Source organism: Sphaeramia orbicularis, chromosome 10, assembly GCF_902148855.1.
Source record: "Sphaeramia orbicularis chromosome 10, fSphaOr1.1, whole genome shotgun sequence".
Lineage (NCBI taxonomy): Eukaryota > Metazoa > Chordata > Actinopteri > Kurtiformes > Apogonidae > Sphaeramia > Sphaeramia orbicularis.
This window is the reverse complement of record NC_043966.1, coordinates 14,912,098-14,935,390: the sequence shown is the minus strand read 5'-3', so window position 1 is coordinate 14,935,390 and position 23,293 is coordinate 14,912,098. Positions and strand designations below refer to the sequence as shown.

The 23,293-nt window shown below is 34.4% G+C and overlaps 1 protein-coding gene across 1 annotated transcript in view; it reads left to right on the top strand.

Annotated features, from left to right (window-relative positions):
• The first annotated feature begins 2,478 nt into the window (after positions 1 to 2,478).
• nudt6 (nudix (nucleoside diphosphate linked moiety X)-type motif 6) overlaps positions 2,479 to 23,293 on the top strand; it is a 29,258-nt gene continuing 8,443 nt past the window's right edge. The window contains exons 1-3 of the mRNA XM_030145124.1: positions 2,479 to 2,785; positions 7,431 to 7,634; positions 21,008 to 21,063. Of these exons, the coding sequence (XP_030000984.1) occupies positions 2,533 to 2,785; positions 7,431 to 7,634; positions 21,008 to 21,063 (513 nt within the window). The 5' untranslated portion in view covers positions 2,479 to 2,532. The remainder of the gene's footprint in view (positions 2,786 to 7,430; positions 7,635 to 21,007; positions 21,064 to 23,293) is intronic.

Below are 23,293 nucleotides of genomic sequence, written 5' to 3'. Positions count from 1 at the left end.
GGTGTGGTGAACTTCCTGGTTAAAGTTTAACCACGCCCCCTTTTACCGTAAAGTGTAGAAAATGCAGTTGGTGTTAATGTTTGGTGTTTACCACAGTGTAAAACGAGAGAAACTGTTAAATAGCGTATTAGAAAGGAGATAACGTGCAAGAAAAATGTTATATATAATAACACTATAAAATGACAGTAAAACCTAATGTGACTTGTAGGAAAAGTCAAGCAGAATACCATTTTTAAAAAGCTGTATTTTTTTTTAAGTTTAATTCGTTTTCCAAGTAAAAATTAAACACTTACAGTATGAAAAAATGTGACACATCTAAACACGTCAAAGCCTTAAATTCGGCATATTTTGTAAATTACAATATATATGTTAAAGGTAGTAATAACAGTTTTTTCTTTATTTTATTTTTATTTTATTTTCACAAGTAGCTTTCAGCTTTTTAATTCTTAAATGAACAGTTGAAAAACATTTTTTTACAGGTTAATCCTTACTGATCACTGTAATTAACAACCTTCTGGGAACTCTCAAGCCAAAATGCACAAAAAATGCTGTAAAATCATAAGATATTGATATTTTTTCTGTTTTCTTCCGCTACTATTTCAGCTCTGATCAAAACTACCAAAAGTTCAATACATTTCAGTATTTTAACCATTTAAAAAAGTAGAAAAATATTGATATGATATGATACGATACGATACGATATGATATGATATGATATGATATGATACGATACGATATGATATGATGATTTTATGGCGTTTTGAGGGTACAGTTTTGACTCTAGAGTCCCCAGAGGATGCAAAAAATGTTTGTGTATAATAGACCTGTAAGAGTAAATGATATCAGATTTGATGATATCAGAGAAATTCATGCCATAAACTGTGTAAATAATAAGATGAAATGATAAAAATAAAATAATTTAGACAAAAATGTAAAGTGCATTACAAATACAATTTATCATTATTATTATTATTATTATTATTATTATTATTATTATTGTTGTTGTTGTTGTTGTTGTTGTTGTTGTTGTTGTTGTTGTTTTTGTTGTTGTTCTTGTTGTTGTTATCATAAATAATGACGACCGAATAAAAAAAACTGCACAAAAATGGTCTAGCTTCCGTAAGGCAGGGGTGTCAAACATGCGGCCCGGGGGCCAAAACCGGCCCGCCAAAGGTTCCAGTCCGGCCCGCGGGATGATTTTGAAAAAAATTAGACTTCAGATATTAACAATCAAGGATGTCAAACTCGTTTTAGTTCAGGTTCCACGTACAGGACAATGTGATCTCAACTAAAATAATAGCATAATAACCTATAAATAATGACTCCAAATTTTCTTAGTTTATTGTGAAAAACATAATATTACATTACACCTATAAATAATGACAACTCCATATTTTTCTGTTTGTTTTAGTGTAAAAAGTTACATTAAATTATGAAAATATTAACATTTACAAACTATCCTTTAACAACAAAATGTGAAAACCTGAAATTTTGTAAGTAAAATTTTAACATTATACTTCCTGTTATTAAATATTTTGTGCCTTTGTAGATCCAATCAATAATATGCATGTATAAATGGTAAGCTGAGGTGTAATATTGTTAAAATTGCACGTATTTTTCTCAAGTAATCTCAGTTTTTTCTGGATATTCATATCATTTTTGTTTGGATAGTTTGTAAATGTACATATTTTCATAATTTAATTTTGACTGCACTAAAACAAAGAGAAAAAATTTGGAGTCCTTATTATTTACAGGTTATTATGCTGTTGTTTTACTGGTCCACTTGAGATCAGTTTGGGCTTAACCTTTTCATGCATAGTGGTCACTCCAGTGGACAGCTATTCTACAGCTCTTCTCTTGTATGTTCATGGATTATGTTGTTTTGTGTTTTTGCACATATCTTTATTAAAGTTTTAACACATTACATATCTTTTCTGACATGAATTGGTAACACTGTGTAGATCTCCCCTGAGCATAATAGTTATAGGTTTCACACAATTTATCAGTAAATATGTGTTTCTTCGCTTCAAAAATTAAACACATAGCATCCAGTTGAGTGGACATTTTTGCAACTTCATGAACAATAGGTTCATGAGATTTTTTTTTTTTTTTTTTTTTTTTTTTTAATTACAATTTTTTATTTATTTATTTATTTATTTATTTATTTATAATTTATTTATTTTTTATAAGAAAATTTTCAATTACATTGTTTTTTTAATGTTTAAAGACAAATGAAAACACTCAGGGAAAAAGTCTTAAAGTTCTCATAATTCGTGCATGAAAGGGTTAATGTGGCCCCTGAACTAAAATGAGTTTGACACCCCTGCTCTCAGGGTTAAATGGTAAAAACACACATATTAAACATATCAGATGAGTTAAAATTGCCCTATTTGTGGAAGAGTCCCACAGTTTCACGTCTAACCGGTGAGTTACGGTATTTATGCAACTTCCAGGGCGGACTTTTACGTAACCTCACCGCACACACATGCCGGTTAGAAACGGCACCGTCTTCATGATCAAACACTTGGATTTATGTATTCTCCTATCATGGCTACCTGCACCTTTGTTTCCAAACTTGTTCCCCTGGTGAGAGGCGCGTCCGTGGCCGTGCGTAAAACCGTCCGTGCGTTCTCGTGCGCAGCCGCTCGTTCCCAGCTCCACCGAACGGAGGGCGCAGGGGTTCTATCCGGGAAGGTGGACCGGTTCGGTGGAGTGACAGTGAACCTGGCAGACCTCGGTTTACCTGCGGACATCAGCGAAAGTTCATTCAGCAGATTATTACAAGGTTTGTGCACCACAGTCTGGAACAAGGAGGAGGACGCACGTTTGCACCCCTTTTGTACCAATAACCTGCTCTAAACATAAAGACAGGGACTGGTGTTCAGCTAGTTTATTTACGTCTGATACAGCAAGGGTGTCAAACTCATTTTAGTTCACGGGCCAGATTCAGCCAAATTTGATCTGAAGTGGGCCGAACCAGTAAAATAATAACATAATAATATATAAATAATGTCAGCTCCACACTTTTCTCTATGTTTTAGAGCGAAAAAAGTTAATTCATGTTTACATCTACAAACTATCCTTTCGAAAGATGTGAATAACATGAACAAACTGAAAAAATAAGTATAATTTGAACAATATTCTGCCTCAGTTTATCATTTACACGTGTACATTATAACTTGCAGATCACAGTGGATCTACAAATACACAAAACATTGAGTAACGGCGAGAATATTGTTAAAATTGTACTTACTTCTCTAAAGACATTTCAGATTATTCACATTTTTTTGCAAAATTATACCTTATTTTAGTGTAAATACATGAAAATATTTACATTTACAAAGAGAAACATTTGAAGTTTAGTATTTTACTGGTCCTGCCCACTTGAGATTGAATTGTTCTGATGTGGAACCTGAGCTAAAGGGATTGTTTATATTTTAGTGTCATTTTTGCATTTCACAAGTTCATCCCAAGGGCCAGACTGGACCCTTTGGCGGGCCGGATTTGGCCCCCGGGCTGCATGTTTGACACCCGTGTTAAACAGAGTCCTTATCCATGTGTTCTAACTGTAACAGAACATGTGCATGGATGAGAAACTGTATCTGTTTCAGTGTCATGACCCTGACCCTGGAAACCAAACACCTACATTTACATGAGCGCAGCTTACATATACAGTATGTGTATAGTATTATTACACTGGGTTACAAAAAATGTTTTTTGCAAGTTGTCGAGGTTTTTTCAACTGAATTAGGACCATTTTGCACCGCTAAAATCCAAAAATGACATCTGTTTTTCTCAATCAGGTCAGGTTTTTTTTGCTAATTTGATTCTGACAAATTTGATCTTCTCACAAAATTGATTACATTTTTGTGACTTTATCAGTTGATTTTTTCTATAGTTCTCACCCAAAATAGGTTTTAAGAGAAAAAAAAAATCATTTTCTAACAGGATTCCTGTTAGGCACAATGGTGTATTCACCGCAGATGTAGCAGAATACGTCAGGCTTATTTTTGCAAGATCTTCTAGTCGAAGCCATTTCATTCACCTGTAATATTAAAAAAAACATTAATCATAAATTGGCAAAAGTAAAATCTTCAGGACTCGTTTATTGTAAGAAATATGAAAGAATTTTGTATCATATGATGTGAAAATGCCCATAAATGTAAGCAAAAATGTTAAAAAGCCAATATGTAGCATAGTTCAGAAAGCTGACCTGATTGAGCAAAATTAATGTGATTTTTGGATTCAGCACACCAAAATTATCCTAAATCAGCTCAAAAAACTTAAACAATAAATTTGTTGTTGACCAGTGTTATTTATTAACATGTCAGTAACTATCCATCACATAATAGTTAAACAAACTGCTAGCATTTAGTACATTCATAAAGATGTGATGTCATTTTAACCCATAAGGACCCACTGTGACTTTTGTAGCAGCTCCCAAATGAATTTTTCTCTCTATTTAACCTTCCCTTAGTGATTTATCAGTGTTTATTATAATATTATCCTCTGAATTTTGCTTTTTTCTCCATTGAAAATCATCTACTTTCCTATGTTTAACTGACTGATTATGTAGATGTTTATAAAAGCTCAGAGTAAAGTCAGAGGTTATTGTATCAAAACAGAGAAAACTGAAGAAAAGGTGAGTTTTTCAGTAAAATCTATCATTAACTGAACATAAACCAAGTGTCTCCATCCACTGTCATTGATCCAACTCTATGACTTTTACTGGTGAATCATTGTTGTAGAAGATGACAGTGTTTCCACGTTCACTACGGAGCCACTGAACGTCCAAATGGTTCATATCTGATGACCATGAAAAGATGAAAAACTGCATTTTACACCAATTATTTACATGTATTGATAGAATCAGTGGATCAACAGTTTAGATCAGTAGATGGTTTTGGTCGACGGCGGATGTTTGGGTCTTCTGTAACACTTATTCATATTCACATTTCATAGATAGATAGATAGATAGATAGATAGATAGATAGATAGATAGATAGATAGATAGATAGATAGATAGATAGATAGATAGATAGATAGATAGATAGATAGATAGATAGATAGATAGATAGATAGATAGATAGATAGATAGATAAAGGTTAAAAGATACAATCAAATAAGATTTCAAAGATATAAGGAATATAAAAGCATAAACATATATAATAATAATAATAAACTTTATTGCAGACACAGGTCCATAAACCACAAGCACACAACATACAGAATAAATAAAATGAAAAGGATAAAAAAAGAATAAAAAGGAGATAAAAAAAAAATTAAGCACATTTTAAAATATACAAACTATTGCACCAATGCCGTCTCAGTTTAGAGGTAAAACGATAGCAGCTTTTCAGGGGGCTAACTAGAGCTTCTATAATGTGGTTCTCTGATTTATCCAGGCGACACATAAAACTAAACATCAACTTTCTTAATAGTGCCTCACAAGTTGGCACTCCTGTGGTCACAAACAGTTGACTGGCACTATGCCACCGAGGGACGTGAAGCCGCAACCTCAATGCATCATTATAAGCTACCTTGAGCCTTTGCAAACTTATTTTCTTATAGTTTGACCACAGTTGAGTCAGTGTACAGGGTGGGGAAGCAAAATTTACAATATTTTAAGGCAGGGATTAAAAGACAGTGTATGACCAATTAGTTTATTGAAAGTCATGACAATTTATTTGCCACAAGAAAATGTACATAATAGAAAATGTTTTTATTCTATGTGTCCTCCTTCTTTCTCAATAACTGCCTTCACACGCTTCCTGAAACTTGTGCAAGTGTTCCTCAAATATTCGGGTGACAACTTCTCCCATTCTTCTTTAATAGTATCTTCCAGACTTTCTCGTAATAGTTTTGCTCATAGTCATTCTCTTCTTTCCATTATAAACAGTCTTTATGGACACTCCAACTATTTTTGAAATCTCCTTTGGTGTGACGAGTGCATTCAGCAAATCACACACTCTTTGACGTTTGCTTTCCTGATTACTCATATGGGCAAAAGTTTCTGAAAAGGTATGGATAATAGTGTTAGGTATGATTATGACATTAATATATGTTTGGTTTCTAAACAATTGACGTAGTGCCTGCTGAGAAAAAACAACTAAATGTTCATTGTAAATTTTGCTTCCCCACCCTGTACATATACCTATACATATACTGTTTATATTTTGAGATATTCCCTAAATAGAGACTAAAGGCATGACATAAACTGGACCAGTTTCATATGTTTTTATGTTCTTTAACCCAAACCTTTGGCACCGAACACTTTAGGAATGTAGAAATGACTCCCATGAGTTCAAATTCCACTCTTAGTTTATTAACAGATTTGGTAAAAGGAGAACTCTACATGTAAAATGACATTCAGAAATACACCTGTGTTAACTGTGTTCTTTCAAAGTCAGTTTTTCCAGAGTTTCCAAACATTTCAACATATTTTCCTCCTGTCACTAAGTTAAACCAACTGATTTATTTTGATGATGTGATATTTCTGTAAAAAAGTAGAGATATTTTTATTCAAACCTTTATGTATTTCACTCCCAAATGTGTAGAGGTCAACCGATATGGGTTTTTCTAAGGCTGATGCTGATTATTAAAAATTTGGTACAGCTGATGGCCAATATCTACCACCAGTTTTTGAGGCTGATATCTAAGGCTGATTTTTTTTTTCTTTAAAGCACACTGACTGTAAAATAAAATTGAAACACTCAGATAATTAAGATTTTTATGCAGCAATATAAATGAAACTATTAGTATACGTACACATAGTACTCTTCTAACATTTAGTGAACTTCAAGTGCTGCCCACACAGGTGCCTGATCAAATATCTTATAACATTTTTACTACTGATCAAATATAAGCTTTCAAACAAAAATTAAGACCGATGGCAGATATTGAAAAAAATCAATATATTGGCCACGAGACATATCAGTCTACCTCTACAAGTGACTTCCATTTATAACAATAAGCCAGTTTCAGGTTTTTAAAGTTGTGAAGTCAATATAATGAGGTTTCCAGGCTGATTAAAGACAAAGTGAACTTAATTTCACATAATTCAAATAAAGTAGTTGGACTAACTGAACTATGAAGTATTAGGAATATTGAAAAGAAATGTTCCGAACTGTGTTTCAATGCATTTAGTCAAATAAATAAAATAATTCAGTATTCATTCTCTGTCTTCATGGTTCTGTCTTGCCACTTGGTCTTGAATTGCTCAGTTTAAGTCTTGACTTTTCTACAGAACTACTTTCCACTAAGTCTGGAATCATAAATCTGTAGATCTCTAAACCCAGAGGCTACTTCCACTGTCTCTGTTAGTCGTCATTTGATCTCTTTTCGTCTCTCCAGAATCCTATTAAGTGGAAATGCAGTTTTTTATTAAAGCATCATCAGCTAAATGCATAATTTTTCCGGTTTTCTTGCAGATTCTTTGGCCCAGTGGAGAGCTGAGGGGAAGGTTGCTGTGTGGCTTCGGGTTCCCATCATGCTCAGCCGATGTGCGGCCGCCGCCTCCACCCACGGATTCACCTTCCATCACGCCAAACATGACCACACTGTCCTCGCTCTGTGGATGGGGGAAGGAGAAAGCAGGCTGCCGGGGTTTGCAACACATCAGATCGGAGTAGCAGGTACGGATCATCAGTACGGGTCAGAACAGGGGTGTCAAACATACGGCCTGTGGGCCAAAACTGCCCCGCTAAAGGGTCCAGTCTGACCTGTGGGATTAATTTGTAAAATACAAAAGTTACACTGAAGATATTAACAATCAAGGATGTTAAAATAATTTTAGATCAGGTTCCACATAAAGACCAATATGATCTAAAGTGGATCAGACCAGTGAAATACTTTCATAATAACCAGTAAATTAAGAGCTAGTGCAAAGACATGCACTTTTAAGTTCACTGGGTTAAGCTACAAAAATTGCCCATATGAATGTGAGAGTGATTGGTTGTTCATTTCTATATGTCGAGGAAAAAATTATTAGATCACCCTTGTTTTCTTCAATTTCTTGTTTATTGTTTGCCTGGTACAACTAAAGGTACATTTGTTTGGACAAATATAATGATGACAACCAAAATAGATCATAAGAGTTTAATTTCAGAGCTGATATCTATCCATTTTCCATGTTTTTCTTGATAATAACCAAAATCACTTCAGTTCTTACATCAATAGCTATGGCATTGTACTGACAAAAACAGTGTTTTTTTGGCATTCCATGTTTTCTCTTCTGTCTGTTTTAGTCACATGATACACACAGGAGTTAGGACTTATATTGCATAACCATTGTTTTTGATGACTTTTGATGGTGTAATAATTTTTTCCACGACTGTATGATCTAAAGTGGATCAGACCAGTGAAATACTTTCATAATAACCAGTAAATTAAGAGCTGGTGCAAAAACATGCACTTTTAAGTTCATTGGCTTAAGCTACAAAAATTGCCCATATGAATATGAGAGTGATTGGTTGTTCGTTTCTATATGTCAAGGAAAAAATTATTAGACCACCCTTGTTTTCTTCAATTTCTTGTTCATTTTAATGCCTGGTACAACTAAAGGTACATTTGTTTGGACAAATATAATGATAACAACAAAAATAGCTCATAAGAGATTAATTTCAGAGCTGATATCTATCCATTTTCCATGGTTTTCTTGATAATAACCAAAATCACTTCAGTTCTTACATCAATATCTATGGCATTGTACTGACAAAAACAGTGTTTTAGGCATTCCATGTTTTCTTTTCTGTCTGTTTTAGTCACATGATACACACAGGAGTTAGTACTTGATTGCATAACCATTGTTTTTGATGACATTTGATGGTCTAATAATTTTTTCCACGACTGTATGATCTAAAGTGGATCAGACCAGTGAAATTCTATCATAACCAGTAAATAAAGAGCTAGTGCAAAAACTTGCACTTTTAAGTTCATTGGCTTAAGCTAAAAAAATTGCCCATATGAATGTAAGAGTAATTGGTTGTTCGTTTCTATATGTCGAGGAAAAAATTATTAGACCACCCTTGTTTTCTTCATTTTCTTGTTTATTTTTTGCCTGGTACAACTAAAGGTACATTTGTTTGGACAAATATAATGATGACAACCAAAATAGATCATAAGAGTTTAATTTCAGAGCTGATATCTATCCATTTTCCATGTTTTTCTTGATAATAACCAAAATCACTTCAGTTCTTACATCAATATCTATGACATTGTACTGACAAAAACAGGGTTTTAGGAATTCCATGTTTTCTTTTCTGTCTGTTTTAGTCACATGATACACACAGGAGTTAGTACTTGATTGCATAACCATTGTTTTTGATGACATTTGATGGTCTAATAATTTTTTCCACGACTGTATGATCTAAAGTGGATCAGACCAGTGAAATACTATCATAATAACCAGTAAATTAAGAGCTGGTGCAAAAACATGCACTTTTAAGTTCATTGGCTTAAGCTACAAAAATTGGCCATATGGGTGTGAGAGTGATTGGTTGTTCGTCTCTATATGTCGGCCCTGTGATGAATTGGAGACATGTCCAGGATGTACCCTGGTTTCACCCATAGGTAGCTGGGATATGTTCCAGCACCACCGCAACCCTGTCAGGAGCCCATTTAAGACTGCACATCTCATGTTACACAAATAGTACACATGGGGCGTTTATATTTTTGCTCAGTGTTCATAGAGACAGGATTCCTTCAGGGCCTTAAAAAGTCTTAAAAGTCTTGAATTCACAAATATGCATTTAATACCTTAAAAAAGTCTTTAAAAGGTGTTAAATTTGATATGGTAGGCCTTATGTTACCATAAACTTGTTGGCTGTACTGTGTGTAACCCATAAAGACCCAGTGATACTTTTGTGGCAGTTCCCAAATACATTTTTCTCTATTTTTAACCTATTTATCATTAACATTTTTTCATATATTATGTGCTGTGTTTTGTAGTCTTAAGTGAAAATCAGGTATTTTCCTGTCTTTAATTTATTGATCATGTAGATGTTAAAAAAAGCTCAGATTAAACTTGATTTTTTTTTTCTATCAAAAACAGAGAAAACGGAAGAAAAAAATATTATTTTTTTTAGTGCAATAAATAATTAACTGAAAATAAACTAAGTGTGTCCATCCACTGTCATTGATCCAACTCCATGACTTTTACTGGTGAATCAATGTTGTTGAAGATGACAGTGTTTCCACGGTAACTACACTAACCTCTGAACGTCCAAATGGGTCATATGTGATGACCACGAAAAGATGACAAACTGCATTTTACACCAATTTTTTTACATGTATTGATAGGATTAATGGATCAACAGGTATTAAACAGTTTAGATCTGTAAATGATTTTGGTTGCCAGTGGATGTTTGGGTCTTTATGGGTTAAATGTGTCTGTTAAACGTTCAAACTGCAAAGAAAGTAACGTTATTCTACTCAGTTCCACTCATTCCAATCTGACAATTTATAGTGAAATTAGGAACCAATTATCACTAACTTTGCAGCCCACAGTGACAATAGACTCAGGGTCTTGGAGTGAATAAATACTTTTTTTTTTTTTTTCTAGGACTCACAAATTTTTGACAATATGGCCGTGAAAAGGGCATTAAATTCTGTTCTAAGTAGTCTTGAAAAGGTCTTAAAATGTTTTAAATGTAACTTGTAGGAAGCCTGACGGATAAAATTGACACTGCAAAAATCACAGGCATATAGGTGTAAGCTGAAATAAATTAGCAAACAAATAAACTTACACAATATAAAATAGTTAAAAATGCAGGACAAAATAAAGAAGATGAATAAAACTAAATTGCAGTAAAGCAGTGTGGCTCTGGGAGGAGCGGCTGACCTTTTCTCTTGGTGCCAGTTTTCTGATCGTCCACCAGGGGGCACAGTGCTGTGTGGACCTCCTCTGAGGAGTGGATGCACTTGAAGCATGTCAGAACATGTCCACAGCATCCCTCCGAGTGGAACGGGTCCCAAAAATTCCCCCTTTTGTTGCCAGATTGTCCCCCTCACAAACAATGATGAAACTCAGCCCAAGAACCTGAAATAAGCACATGCCAGGGTGATGGGATTGTTGTTTACGGTTATTGTCCTGAGTCATGTTCATATTATCTGTAACATCCTGATCTAAGACAGAACACACACTGTCTGTTCCCTCTGTGGACATAAACTCTACTTAAACCTTTACAACAGGGTTAAGAGTGTTTTAGTCGTAGATCTTGTCTGAGTTTCCTCAATCCAGCTGGAGGTGGATACACTTCAGAGCCCTGACGAATAGAAACTTAATACACTGACACATAAATGTACAGATTACTCTGATCACAAGAGTATTTAACCTTTGAAAGGGCACACATAGAAATACTCTAAAAGGCAAGATTTCAACCTTCGTGTGTTATTGGAGGACATAACAAGACTTTATTACTTTTGTGAAATTGTTCAACATTTTTTACTGTTATGTAGAAAATCAAGGTCAGTGAAGTTACCATATTTGATTCCTTACCTGTAAGTGGCAAAAAAATGAATAAATAAAAAAAAAAATCCAAGAATTATATATGAACTAGAAAAGTACTCTGAGAGTGCAGACCTCTGCCCAGGCAGATCACCATCAAAATTTTATCATTTGTTCCTTGTGCCAGTATCAACATTTACTGAAAATGTCATCAAATGCCTTCCATAACATTTTTTTTTTAATTATAATTTTATTTTTTTGCCTTTCATAACTTTTTGAGTTGTCTTGCTAACAGACAGACAAACAAACAAACAAACAAACAAACACCCCCCCCATCCCTGTCCCTTGATCACCACCAAAATTTATTCATTTGTTCTTTGTGCCAGTATCAACTTTTCCTGAAAATTTCATCAAAATTCATCCCTAACTTTTTGAGTTATATTGCTAAAAGACAGACAGACAGACAGACAAACCCTGATGAAAACATAACCTTCGCCGTCCTTGGTGGAGGTAAAAATACCAGAAAAACATATGTGGTGAAAGGAACATGTGTTTTAGAACATTATCACAACAGAAGTGCTGAGTAGGGATGTAACGGTACAGAAAAATTTTGGCTCGGTATGTTTTCGGTGCAGGGGTTTTCAGTTGGATACATTTTTGATTTACATATTCAGTACAGTGAAGGAGACCAGAGTCATTAAAAAAAAACTTTATTGAAGTAAAATTGGGTTACAGCGGTAATATTAACGGTTGGCTGGTGTGGTTTTAAATGCATAATGAAATTTGACAAGTTACTAGAAATATAACCCATCTTCATGAAACAATGCCGGCACACCGCTCTTGTTTTGTCGATTTGCCTCCCTCTGTTGACATAACTGACAGGGAAACCCAAATGCTCCAAAATTGGAGACCTTAGAGAAGATGGAAAATCTTCCAACTGTGGCTTTGTACCTGTGACGCTGCTCTGAGCTGCCATACTGGTTCATGTTCAGCATGTGTATGATGCATGGACCACTTAGGCGTCCATCTAGGACCCTGGTCCTCTGGTCCTCGAGAGCCACTATCCTGCATGTTTTAGATGTATCCCTCTTCCATCGTACCTGATTCAAATGATAAACCTATCATCAAGCTCTGTAGAAGCCTAATAACGACTGTCAAGCGTGCTGGCAGAGGGAAACATCTAAAACGTGCAGGATAGTGGCTCTCAAGGACAACTAACTTACCTGGTTAACTAAAGGTTAAATAAATAAAATTAAATGTATTAAGAATATGAGAATATTTCTATACAGTACTGTGCAAAAGTCTTAGGCTGCCTTTAGTTTGGTTGTTTTTGCAGGGTTTTATGGGTGTGTGTCTTTATGTCTAACAAGAAATATGCAGTAAATATGTGAAACACACACACACACACAGTATCAGTATTAGTGTGACTTCCATTTGGTTTCAGTAAATCTTCAGTTCTCTAGGGTCGACTGTTGAACGTTTTCTTCATTAATCTTGTGTTATATTACACACCCTCTGAACGTCACAGAGGCTTTTAAAGTTTTTTTTTTTATCCTTTTCTCTGTCCAGATGATCCCATATAGTTTCTACAATATTCATATATTTTTCTGAAATGCATTTTACGTTTAATGCTGTTTTCGTATTTGTTGTATCTTCCTGTTTTATTGCTACAGTTCATATGTATGGTCATAGTCTTGTTTAAAGAACAAACCTTATGCTGGCCTAAGACTTTTGCACAGTAGTGTACATGTATAACCTTTATTTTATCCCAGAATTTATTGAGGTGAAGGCTTAATTTGCAATATAACAGTGAAAAAAGGGAAATAGTGATGAAAAACAGTTGATTCTGGAAACAATAGAAAAGCTAACAAATAAAATTAGGACGTTATTACAGATAGAACATGGGAAATTAGTTGCGATAAAGGATAGAGAATCAATACAAAGAGTCAACATGACTATTAAAACCATTTAAAATATTAAAAAAAACAACTATAGTAAAATGTGACAAAATTAAAGACTGTAATCATCCTAGAGATAGAAATCATGTAGTCTTAAGCCTTTTCTGCATGCTTATTAATATTTTCTACAATGTTTTACTGTATTTTGTCTCTTGTTTACATCATTTCCTGATGAAATCTTTTGGACACTGGGATATGTTTGTTCTTCTCAATACCATCTGACTGGAGAATTCACCAGTTTTGTACCTGGTTTCGCCAAATATTTAATTTGACATAACAAAATTGGCGTTTAACTTTTGTTGATATAACATGTTTGACAAAATGAATTTCATAGTTTACTGTTCAGTCAATTTTTGATGGTTAGTAGTGAAATGTGTACAGTCACAAAATATCTTCCTTAGACCCAGAAAAGTAAAAGTTTTTTTTTTTTTTTTTTTACAGAGCATGATGCAACAGTTTTTTCAGGTACTTTTTAATTTTTTTTTTTTTTAATGGAATGCCCTTTGCAGTGGAGAGGATTTTTTTTTTTTTTTTTTTTAACCCATAAAGACCCAGTGCTACTTATGTGTCAGCTTCAAAATAGTTTTTTCTCTTTATTTAACTTTTCTTAAGTGATTTATCACCATTTATCATAATATTATTCTCTGTATTTTGTATTTTTACAGTAAAAGTAAGATATTTTCCAATATTTAATTCACTGATTATGTAGATGTTCATAAAAGCTCAGACTATAATTGAAGGTTACTATATCAGAATCAGAGAAAACTGAAGAAAAAGTTACTTCTTCAGGAAAATACTGTATATCATTAACTGAACATAATCCAAGTGTCTCCATCCACTGTCACTGATCCAACTCTATGGGTTTCACTAGTGAATCAATGTTGTAGAAGATGATGGTGTTTCCATGTTCATTACGGAGCCTCTGAACGTCCAAATGGGTCATATCTGATGACCATGAAAGATGACAAACTGTATTTTACACCAATTATTTACATGGATTGATAGAATTAGTGGATCAGCAGGTATTAAACAGTTTAAATCAGTAGATGGTTTAGGTCGACAGTGGCTGTTCAGGTCTTTACGGGTTAAGAAAAGCTGTGAACCTCTTGTCCCCTACAGAGGACAGGAGGATATTACAGTGAATCTACAATTTTTGTAAAATTGAGTATTCGGTAAAGTGACAGGATATATTTTTATTTACAGACGTTAACTGGAACCCAAAGCAATTAACCCTTTATCGAACAAGTGACTATTTTTGGCAATTTCTGCATGCATTACAAGACAGTGAGAGCAACAGTTAAAGTGAGGCCAGTGTGGCAACAATCTCAGGTCCAGTGTGGTCTCCAGGGTCTGTAAGGTCCACCTCTGCATGAACAGTGAGTGGACCTGCTTTGTTAGGTACCATGAAGTAATGGTACTAATGTAAGGACTGATGTTCAAAGGGAGAATGTGGATGTGGACAGGGGTCTGGATCAGCACTTATGATGGTCGAATGTTCTAGAATACATGTTCCTTTCACCATACATGCCTTTTTCTTGTATTTTTTAAATAGATACTTCTTGGATTTTTTTTTCTTTTTTGTAACATATGGGTAAGAAACCAAATATGGTAACTTCATTGAGCCTGATTTTCCACATGACAATAAAAAAATGTGTACAATTTCACAAAAGTAATAAAGTCTTGTTATGTCCTTTAATCAAACATTAAGGTCGTAATTTAGAATTTCAGAGTATTTCTATGTGTGTCCTATAAAGGGTTAACACTGTTTCACTACAGAAGGCTCAGTTCATTCTGAGCTTTTTGTCTTAATATTCCTGTTGCGTTTTTTTATTTATTTTTTTCTCCTACTCCTCGTGAGCATGTAGTTTCCTGGACTAAAGGCTACATAATGATAGCCTCCCTTAGCAGCGACCAGGCCTCCTCCTGTGAAGCGCCATATGGCACCGGGATCAGGGATGACATCAATTTCCACTTAGAAGTCCAAGTCGGGCCTTTAAGACGACCCATCCCTCTTTACACATCTGTGACATTCATTTAAGGAGGCCCGTCCCGGTCGCTCAGACGTACCACCGGAAAAGAAAGTGGCTTGTTTTCCCTCCTCCTCATCCTGGGCTGTCAGCAGAAGCACATAGCTGCCTTTCTTAGTCATTACCTATTGAAAGAAAAAAAAACACTCCAACAGGACAGAAAAATGTTAAATGTCGAAGTGGGATGTCCACATCATTCACAAGTACAGCTGAGTCACTCATTCTCTGTTTTGACTCAGAAAAGTGAAGAATTTGGCTTCAAACGCGACTTTTTATTTTAGCCTCCTGCTGTTTTAGCAGATTGAGTCTTCATGCATTCAGATATTAAAGAGGTGGAAAAAAAGAAAAGATACACAGGCAGTTCATACTTGTTGGAAAAGTTTGTCCGTAGTTACTGTAAAGTGCGTGGGCCGACTGCATCGAGAAGAAGTTTCAATCTCGGTTCATACGTGAAGTGTCACAAGAATGGAAAAACAGCAAGTTCAGATCATTTCAGAAATCTACACGCAGAATATTCAAAACGGTTCCAATAATAAAATGCATGCACGTACGTATAAGAAAACATTGAAATATGCACAACAAAATAAGTCAAAGTCAGCTTTATTGTCAGTTTTTTTGCCATATGTATACTGCATACAGAAAACTGAAGTTACAAGAGTGAAAGGCCCCACGGTGCAAAACGAATGTAGTAGAAAAAAATAGGGAAAAAAAAAAAAAAAAAAAAAAAAATATATATATATATATATATATATATATATATATATAACTATAAAAATAGAATATAACAATAAACAGCAGACAATAAATAGACAACAAAGGTGCAACAGTGAAGGTAAACAGATGAGGTATTGGTAATAGAAGTTATTGATTTAAAGTGACATTTGCAATATGTGCAATTATGCAATAAAGTGGTTGGAGCAGTGTCTGACATCAGTATAAATGAACATAACAAAGGTCAGTGTGTGTTCAGCCTTACAGGTAACAGCTCCAAAGTCATTTTTCCCTTTAAACGTCCCTCATGATTTAATTTCAGGAATGTTTAAATCATCCAATATTTCCCCCAAATCCAAGGATTAGAGGAAAAACGACTGAAAACAGATGTGGATCAGAACTTTTTTTTTTTTTTTTCACTTTTTTTCTCCTATTAATCATACAATGAGCCCCCAGATTGAACTGTCCGTGTGTGTCATAGTGGAAAAAGTCCAAACTAGTTCCATGTCCTGCAGAAACAACAGTAACACACTGCAACGACACTGACACTTTACTATTCACTAAAGAGGTGACATACAGTTCTCAGTAACCCCCCCCATATCACACCATGTGCATGTGCAACCATAATGTAAGTATTTAATTTTTTAATTCTATTTCTATATTTATATAAATACCAAATTTCTTATTTTTCTCTTTATATTTCATTTTTTACTCATTTGTGGTTTTTGTAAGTGTCTTTTTCTCTGCACTTACATGTTGTTTGTTGCAGCTGTAAACTGTGAAATTTACCCATGGTGAGATAAATAAAGTCTTATCTTATCTATACAAATTCAAGTAAGAAACGGAAAAAGCTCGTTAAAAATGAAAGCAGTGATAAAAAATGTACATTGACTTGTGTTTCAACACAACAGATTTCATGTTTTGCTCAGTCGACTTCATTTCATTTAGATATACATAAAATCCTCACATTCAACCAATTAATTCAAGAAAATGTTGGAACACACACAGTTTAGAGCTTGTAATGAGTTAAAATAATGAATTAAAATGGAAAAAAGTCAGCAAACCTGTTTTGCTTAGGACCGTGCAAGTTATTTACTATGGGAATTACATGACTTGGTGTTGTACTCCTGAAAATAAGAAGTAACAGTTCACTTTAAAACAGATTAATATAAACGTCATGTGGTGCAAATAAAGCATCCATGAAAGGTCTAGTCCAAGGGTGTCAAACTCATGTTAGTTCAGGGGCCACATACGACCCAATATGACCTGCAGTGGGCCAGATGATTAAAATAATAACACAATAATACAAAAATAATATCAGTTCCAAAATGTGTATGTCTAATTTCTATGTTTTAGAGTGAAAAAAGTTAAATTATATTATCAAAATTTTTACATCCTTCAAAAAATGTGGAAAAACATGAACAACCATGACCAAAATGAAATTTATTAAGAAAAAAGTGCAATTTTAACAATTTATGCCATTATTTGGCCTCAGCTTCTCATTTTTACATGTTAATTACAACATACAGATCACAGTGGATCTACAAATGCACAAAACATTTAATATCAGACAGAATATTGGTGCAATTACACTTAATTCTCTTAAGACATTTCAGGTTGTTCTTATTTGTTCAGGTTTTTCAAATTTTTTGTAAAAGGCTAGTTTGTAAATGTTAACATCTTTGTGTAATTTTACTTTTTTTTTTTTTTTTTACACTAAAACAAAGAGAAAAAATTGTGGTTTTCATTATTTATAGGTTATTATGATCGTATTTTACTGGTCTGACCCACTTTAGATTGGATTGACCTAAAATTATTTTGACATCCTTGATCGTTAATATCTTCAGTGTAAATTTTGTGTTTCACTAATTCATCCTGTGGGCCGGATTGGACCCATTGGCGGGCCAGATTTGGCCCCCGGGTCACATGTTTGACACCCCTGGTCTAGTCCTTTAGACCGGTGGTTCTCAACTGGTCTGGCTTCAGGACCTACTATCACCCATCAATGACAAACTGATCAGAGTTAAACTTCTTAAATGTATTTAATGAAAAGATGTTTTGAACCTGAGATAATATAGAACATCACAGTATGAAAACACAGAAGACAAGTTTAATGACAAACCAAACTGACCAGCAGTTGGTGATGCTAAATATGGAAATATTCCCTTTAACAACAAATTAGGTACGTTTTAACCAAAACTAAAAAGTGCACTTAGTTAAAAATTAAAAGTGCATTCAGTCACTTATTCTAGAATTACAGGGTGGGGAAGCAAAATTTACAATATTTTGAGGCAGGGATTGAAAGACAGTGTATGACCAGTTAGTTTATTGAAAGTCATGAGAATTTATTTGCCACAAGAAAATTGACATAATAGAAAATGTTTTTATTCTATGTGTCCTCCTCCTTTCTCAATAACTGCCTTCACACGCTTCCTGAAACTTGCGCAAGTGTTTCTCAAATATTGGGGTGACAACTTCTCCCATTCTTCTTTAATAGTATCTTCCAGACTTTCTCCTAATAGTTTTGCTCATAGTCATTCTCTTCTTTCCATTATAAACAGTCTTTATGGACACTCCAACTATTTTTGAAATCTCCTTTGGTGTGACGAGTGCATTCAGCAAATCACACACTCTTTGACGTTTGCTTTCCTGATTACTCATATGGGCAAAAGTTTCTGAAAAGGTATGGATAATAGTGTTAGGTATGATTATGACATCAATATATGTTTGGTTTCAAAACAACTGACGTAGTGCCTGCCGAGAAAAAACAACTAAATGTTCATTGTAAATTTTGCTTCCCCACCCTGTAAACCCACTGAGGTTTTTGTCCTCAGTGTAAGTAAAACCACATCTGATGTAGTCTTTGTCATACCAGAGTTTTGCCATGATTTGGGTCTTCTTATATGCTGTGAAATGTATGGTTTTTATTAACATTACCACACATTACCACCACCTACTGTTGGGGTGTGTGTGACTGGCCAGTGCTCAGCTCCATAAAATATAAAACACAGGATTTTTTTCTTAACATTATTTTTTTGCCCAAAGGCCTGTGACCCACTGAAAACAGATTTGTGACCCACCAGTTGAGAATCACTCCTTCAGACACAAATATGGTGAAAAGATCGGAGGTTTGTCAACAAATGTGTGAGAAAATAGTTGAAGGTGAAAATTCCACCCGTCACCCTGAGGAGGAAACTCATTTCTGCTGCTCTTATCTGCAGTGTCAGTGTTTTGGTGACAACCCGAGACCTCATGTCTGTAGGCAAGAGTAGGAACACAGAACGAAAACAAAATCAAATGAAATGGATCTAACAAAACATACAGTATAATACAATGAAACACACACTGAAATACAAGTCAGAGTAGATTTTAATATCATTCTGTCTGTTTTAATTTGCATTTTCCATACTGTCCCAAAGGCTTTTACTTTGATTACTTTACATCATATATTTTCTTGCTGGATTTTTACCCTTACATTGCTCTATTGGTATTTTTACATAGAAAATGATCTTAACTTGTCTTTTGTTAAAACTGTTACTGATTCTCTTCAGAAACTTAAATCATCGTGGATTTTTAGCTTACCAACCAACAGGCCATAAGCTATTGTTGTCATGCGTCATTTCTGTCTGTCAGTACCACAGAGCGGACCTACATTAGCTCATCTGAAACCAACAATATTAATTTTCACAATCACATACTTAGTTTTTAGCTTACCGACCAACAGGCTGTAAGCTATTGTCGTCATGCGGCGTCTGTCGTCGTCGTTTGTCGTCCGTTACAAAAATTTTCAATCGTCTTCCTCTCCGAAACTACAATTCCGATTGACTTCAAACTTGGTATACAGCTTCTTTATGATGATGTCAACAAAAATTAGTGAAAGTATTTGGATCCGGATCTGATTCTGGATTTGGTGCCACTTTGAAAAATTTCCCCATTATAAGCGATAGGAAGTGGATCAATGCAATAACTCAGTAAATATAAATGATATCAAGTGTAAATTTCTACAGTCCAGCCCTGATGGGGAGATGACCAAAACATAATGTCCACATGCTGATCAGGATCTTCTTCTGGATCCGGGAACTTACGGAAAATTTTACATGGGCTCTTATGGGGAAAAAATTTCAATAATCTTTTTCTCCCAAACTCCAGTTCTGATTGACTTCAAACTTGGCATACAGCTTCTGTATGATGATGTCAACACAAGGTATTGAAATTATTTCGATCCAGATCTGATTCTGGATTTGGTGCGACTTTGAAAAATTTTCCCATTGTAAGAGATAGGAAGTGGATTGATCCAATAAATCAGTAAATATCAATGATATCAAGTTGGAATTTTAATTTTTTACAGATCTGATTGGAATATGACCAAAACATGAGCTATTTCTGTAATAGAATAAATACACATAGCTGGGTGATAATAAATGGCATCTGGATACATTTTCCAAAGCTTTTAATTTGGCCGGTAAGCTACAGGGCCATTGGTCCTATTTTTTGTTTTGTTTTTGCTTTTCGTGTGACAAATGAATCATGACTCAATCTAAATAAATGTCCACATCCTCCCCATTATAATGAGCCCAGGTTTGTTTTGTCTGACTCTTTTTCCCTGCAGACTTGATTAATGTGTAACAGCAGAAATGTGTTAGCGACTACAAACAGAGGAGGCAGCTGTTGAGTCGCCTGCTTCGTAAACAGACTGGGCTCAAGGCAAAACACTGCAGGTTTAATGTTCAACCTAATAATTAACTCTGCACTTCACTGCCAACAGATCCCCCTTCAAATTATCTTCACACTTACTACTAATGTACTGCAACATGTCAATAAGTTGTGTATAATGTGTCAATAAAATACTTTTTTTTTCTGTTTAGGGGCAGTTGTTGATGAGTCCAGTGGGAAAGTCCTGGTTGTCCAAGACAGAAATAAGGTAAATTTGTCCCAAAAACACCCTGATACTAACTCATTCACTAAAGATGGCCTGATTTATACACTGTTGCCTGTAAATTTGGAATAATTTAGTTTTCATACACATTATGGCGTATTCCTATTCCTATTCCCTATATTCCTATATATTCCTATATTCCTATTTATACACGTCAATAATCAGCTTTGACCAAGGTTATAACAGTTTTGGATTTTTCCATTATAGTTTAGTTTTAGTTAGTTTTGACATTTTTTTTCTCTAATTCAGCTAGTTTTAATTAGTTTTTAGAGCCGATTTACTAGTTTTTATTAGTTCTTGTTTTTTTCTAAATGCTTAGTTTTAGTTTAGTATTACTTTTTTCATATCTTTTATCTTCCTCACCTCCCAATTTTAGTCTCCATGTTGCCAGGTAGAGTGGGAACGAAAAGACGACTCTAAGTGACAAGTGAGGAGAAGTGACGTCTGGTGCCAGCAGCTAAAACTGCTTGAGTGAAATAAATCGATTTCATATCAATTCGACATTGACAAAGATGAAAACGATAGGAATTTTATCCATAATTTTTATACATTTTAGCTTGTTTTGTAAGCAGACAATGCAGTTTCAGTTATTGTTTTTTGCGTTAATTATAGTTTTTATTAATTTCAGTTAACAAAAATGTTTTTTCAATTCTAGTTTTTGTCATCTCCTTAGTTTTCATTAACGATAATAACCTTGCCTTTGACCAGGTAATTACTGATGATTACACACTGAGTCCAAGTTACACTTTATCTGTTAAGACTAAATCAGTTTATCACAATCAGTTCATGAGACGAGGTGAAAATATTTTATAAGTGTATCGTGAGATGAGGATTGTCAGAATAAATTACTTTAAGATCAGGTAAGTAATCATTATTATATAAGGGCAGTTTGTTGCACAGCCAGTAGTAAATAAAACCTTCACCAACAACCAACACATAAACAGCTCACACAAAACACAGAATAGTGTTATTCAGAAGGTCTGAAGGGATAAATTACATCTTAAATCTGGTTTTGGAAGATTAAATCTGTGACCAGATGGAAACAACCTCAATTAAATGAACAGAGTTTATGAGTCTTGTATAAGTAAAGCCCGTTTTGACATAACAATTCCCCTTAAGAAACCAAACATATCCTTATAAAACAGATATTGCAGTAGGTATTGTTATATTATGTTAGATTAGATTAGATTAGACTTTATTGATCCAATCCAACTTTATTTGTACAGCACTATAAAACAACCACAGTGAACCAAAGTGCTGTACAGAAAAATAAATAAAAACCAAAATAACAGAGTAAAATACAGGAATAGATTAAAAGACATAGAACAACTGTAATAAATAAATAAATAAATAAAAAACATACATATTGATACCACAACAGGGAAATTAACTGGTCGGGGCAGCAACAGAATGAAGTGCAAGAAAAAATGTGCATGCATAAAAATAGCATAAAGGACAAAACAACATGATCATTGAAAAGATATGATCATTGATTTTAGAAAAAAACAGGACAAGCACAGAGTCACTTTAATTAAAGGTCAGACTATAGAACAAGTGCAATCGTACAAATATCTTGGGACGATAATTGATGAAAAACTGAGTTTTAATGAAAACTGTAGATCTGTGTGTAAAAAAGGCCATCAGCGCCTCCACTGCCTCAGGAAACTGGCACACTTCCACACTGACCGAACCATTTTAACTCTGTTTTATTGTTCTTTTATTGAGTCTGTTTTATCTTTTTGTCTGGTGGCGTGGTTCGATCAGACCTCAGTTGCAGAGAAAAACTCACTGAATCAAATAGTCAGATGGTCCAGTCACCTGATTGGTGAGTCCCAGTCTTGTCCCGCCTCCCTGTACACTAAACAGGTCCAGAGGATGGCTTCATCAGTTCTTATTAATGACTCCCATCCTTTACGAGGTGAATTTCAGCTCCTTTCCTCTGGACGGAGGTTCTTAGCGTTCACAGCGTTTATAAAAACAGCTTTGTTCCTGTCGCTGTCACTGAGCTCAATAAGAAATAGTGACATTGCACTTTACTAACTTATTTAGTTATTTATTCCATTTCTTTGCTCTATTTTATTATTATTGTGACTTCAAATTTTTAAATTCTTAAATTTTTTAATTGTATGTTCTTATCCTGGTTTTTATCCTGGATTGTTCTTATCTTTTCTGGTTTTTATTGTGTTTTATTGCATCTTGTTTTTATTTATTGGAT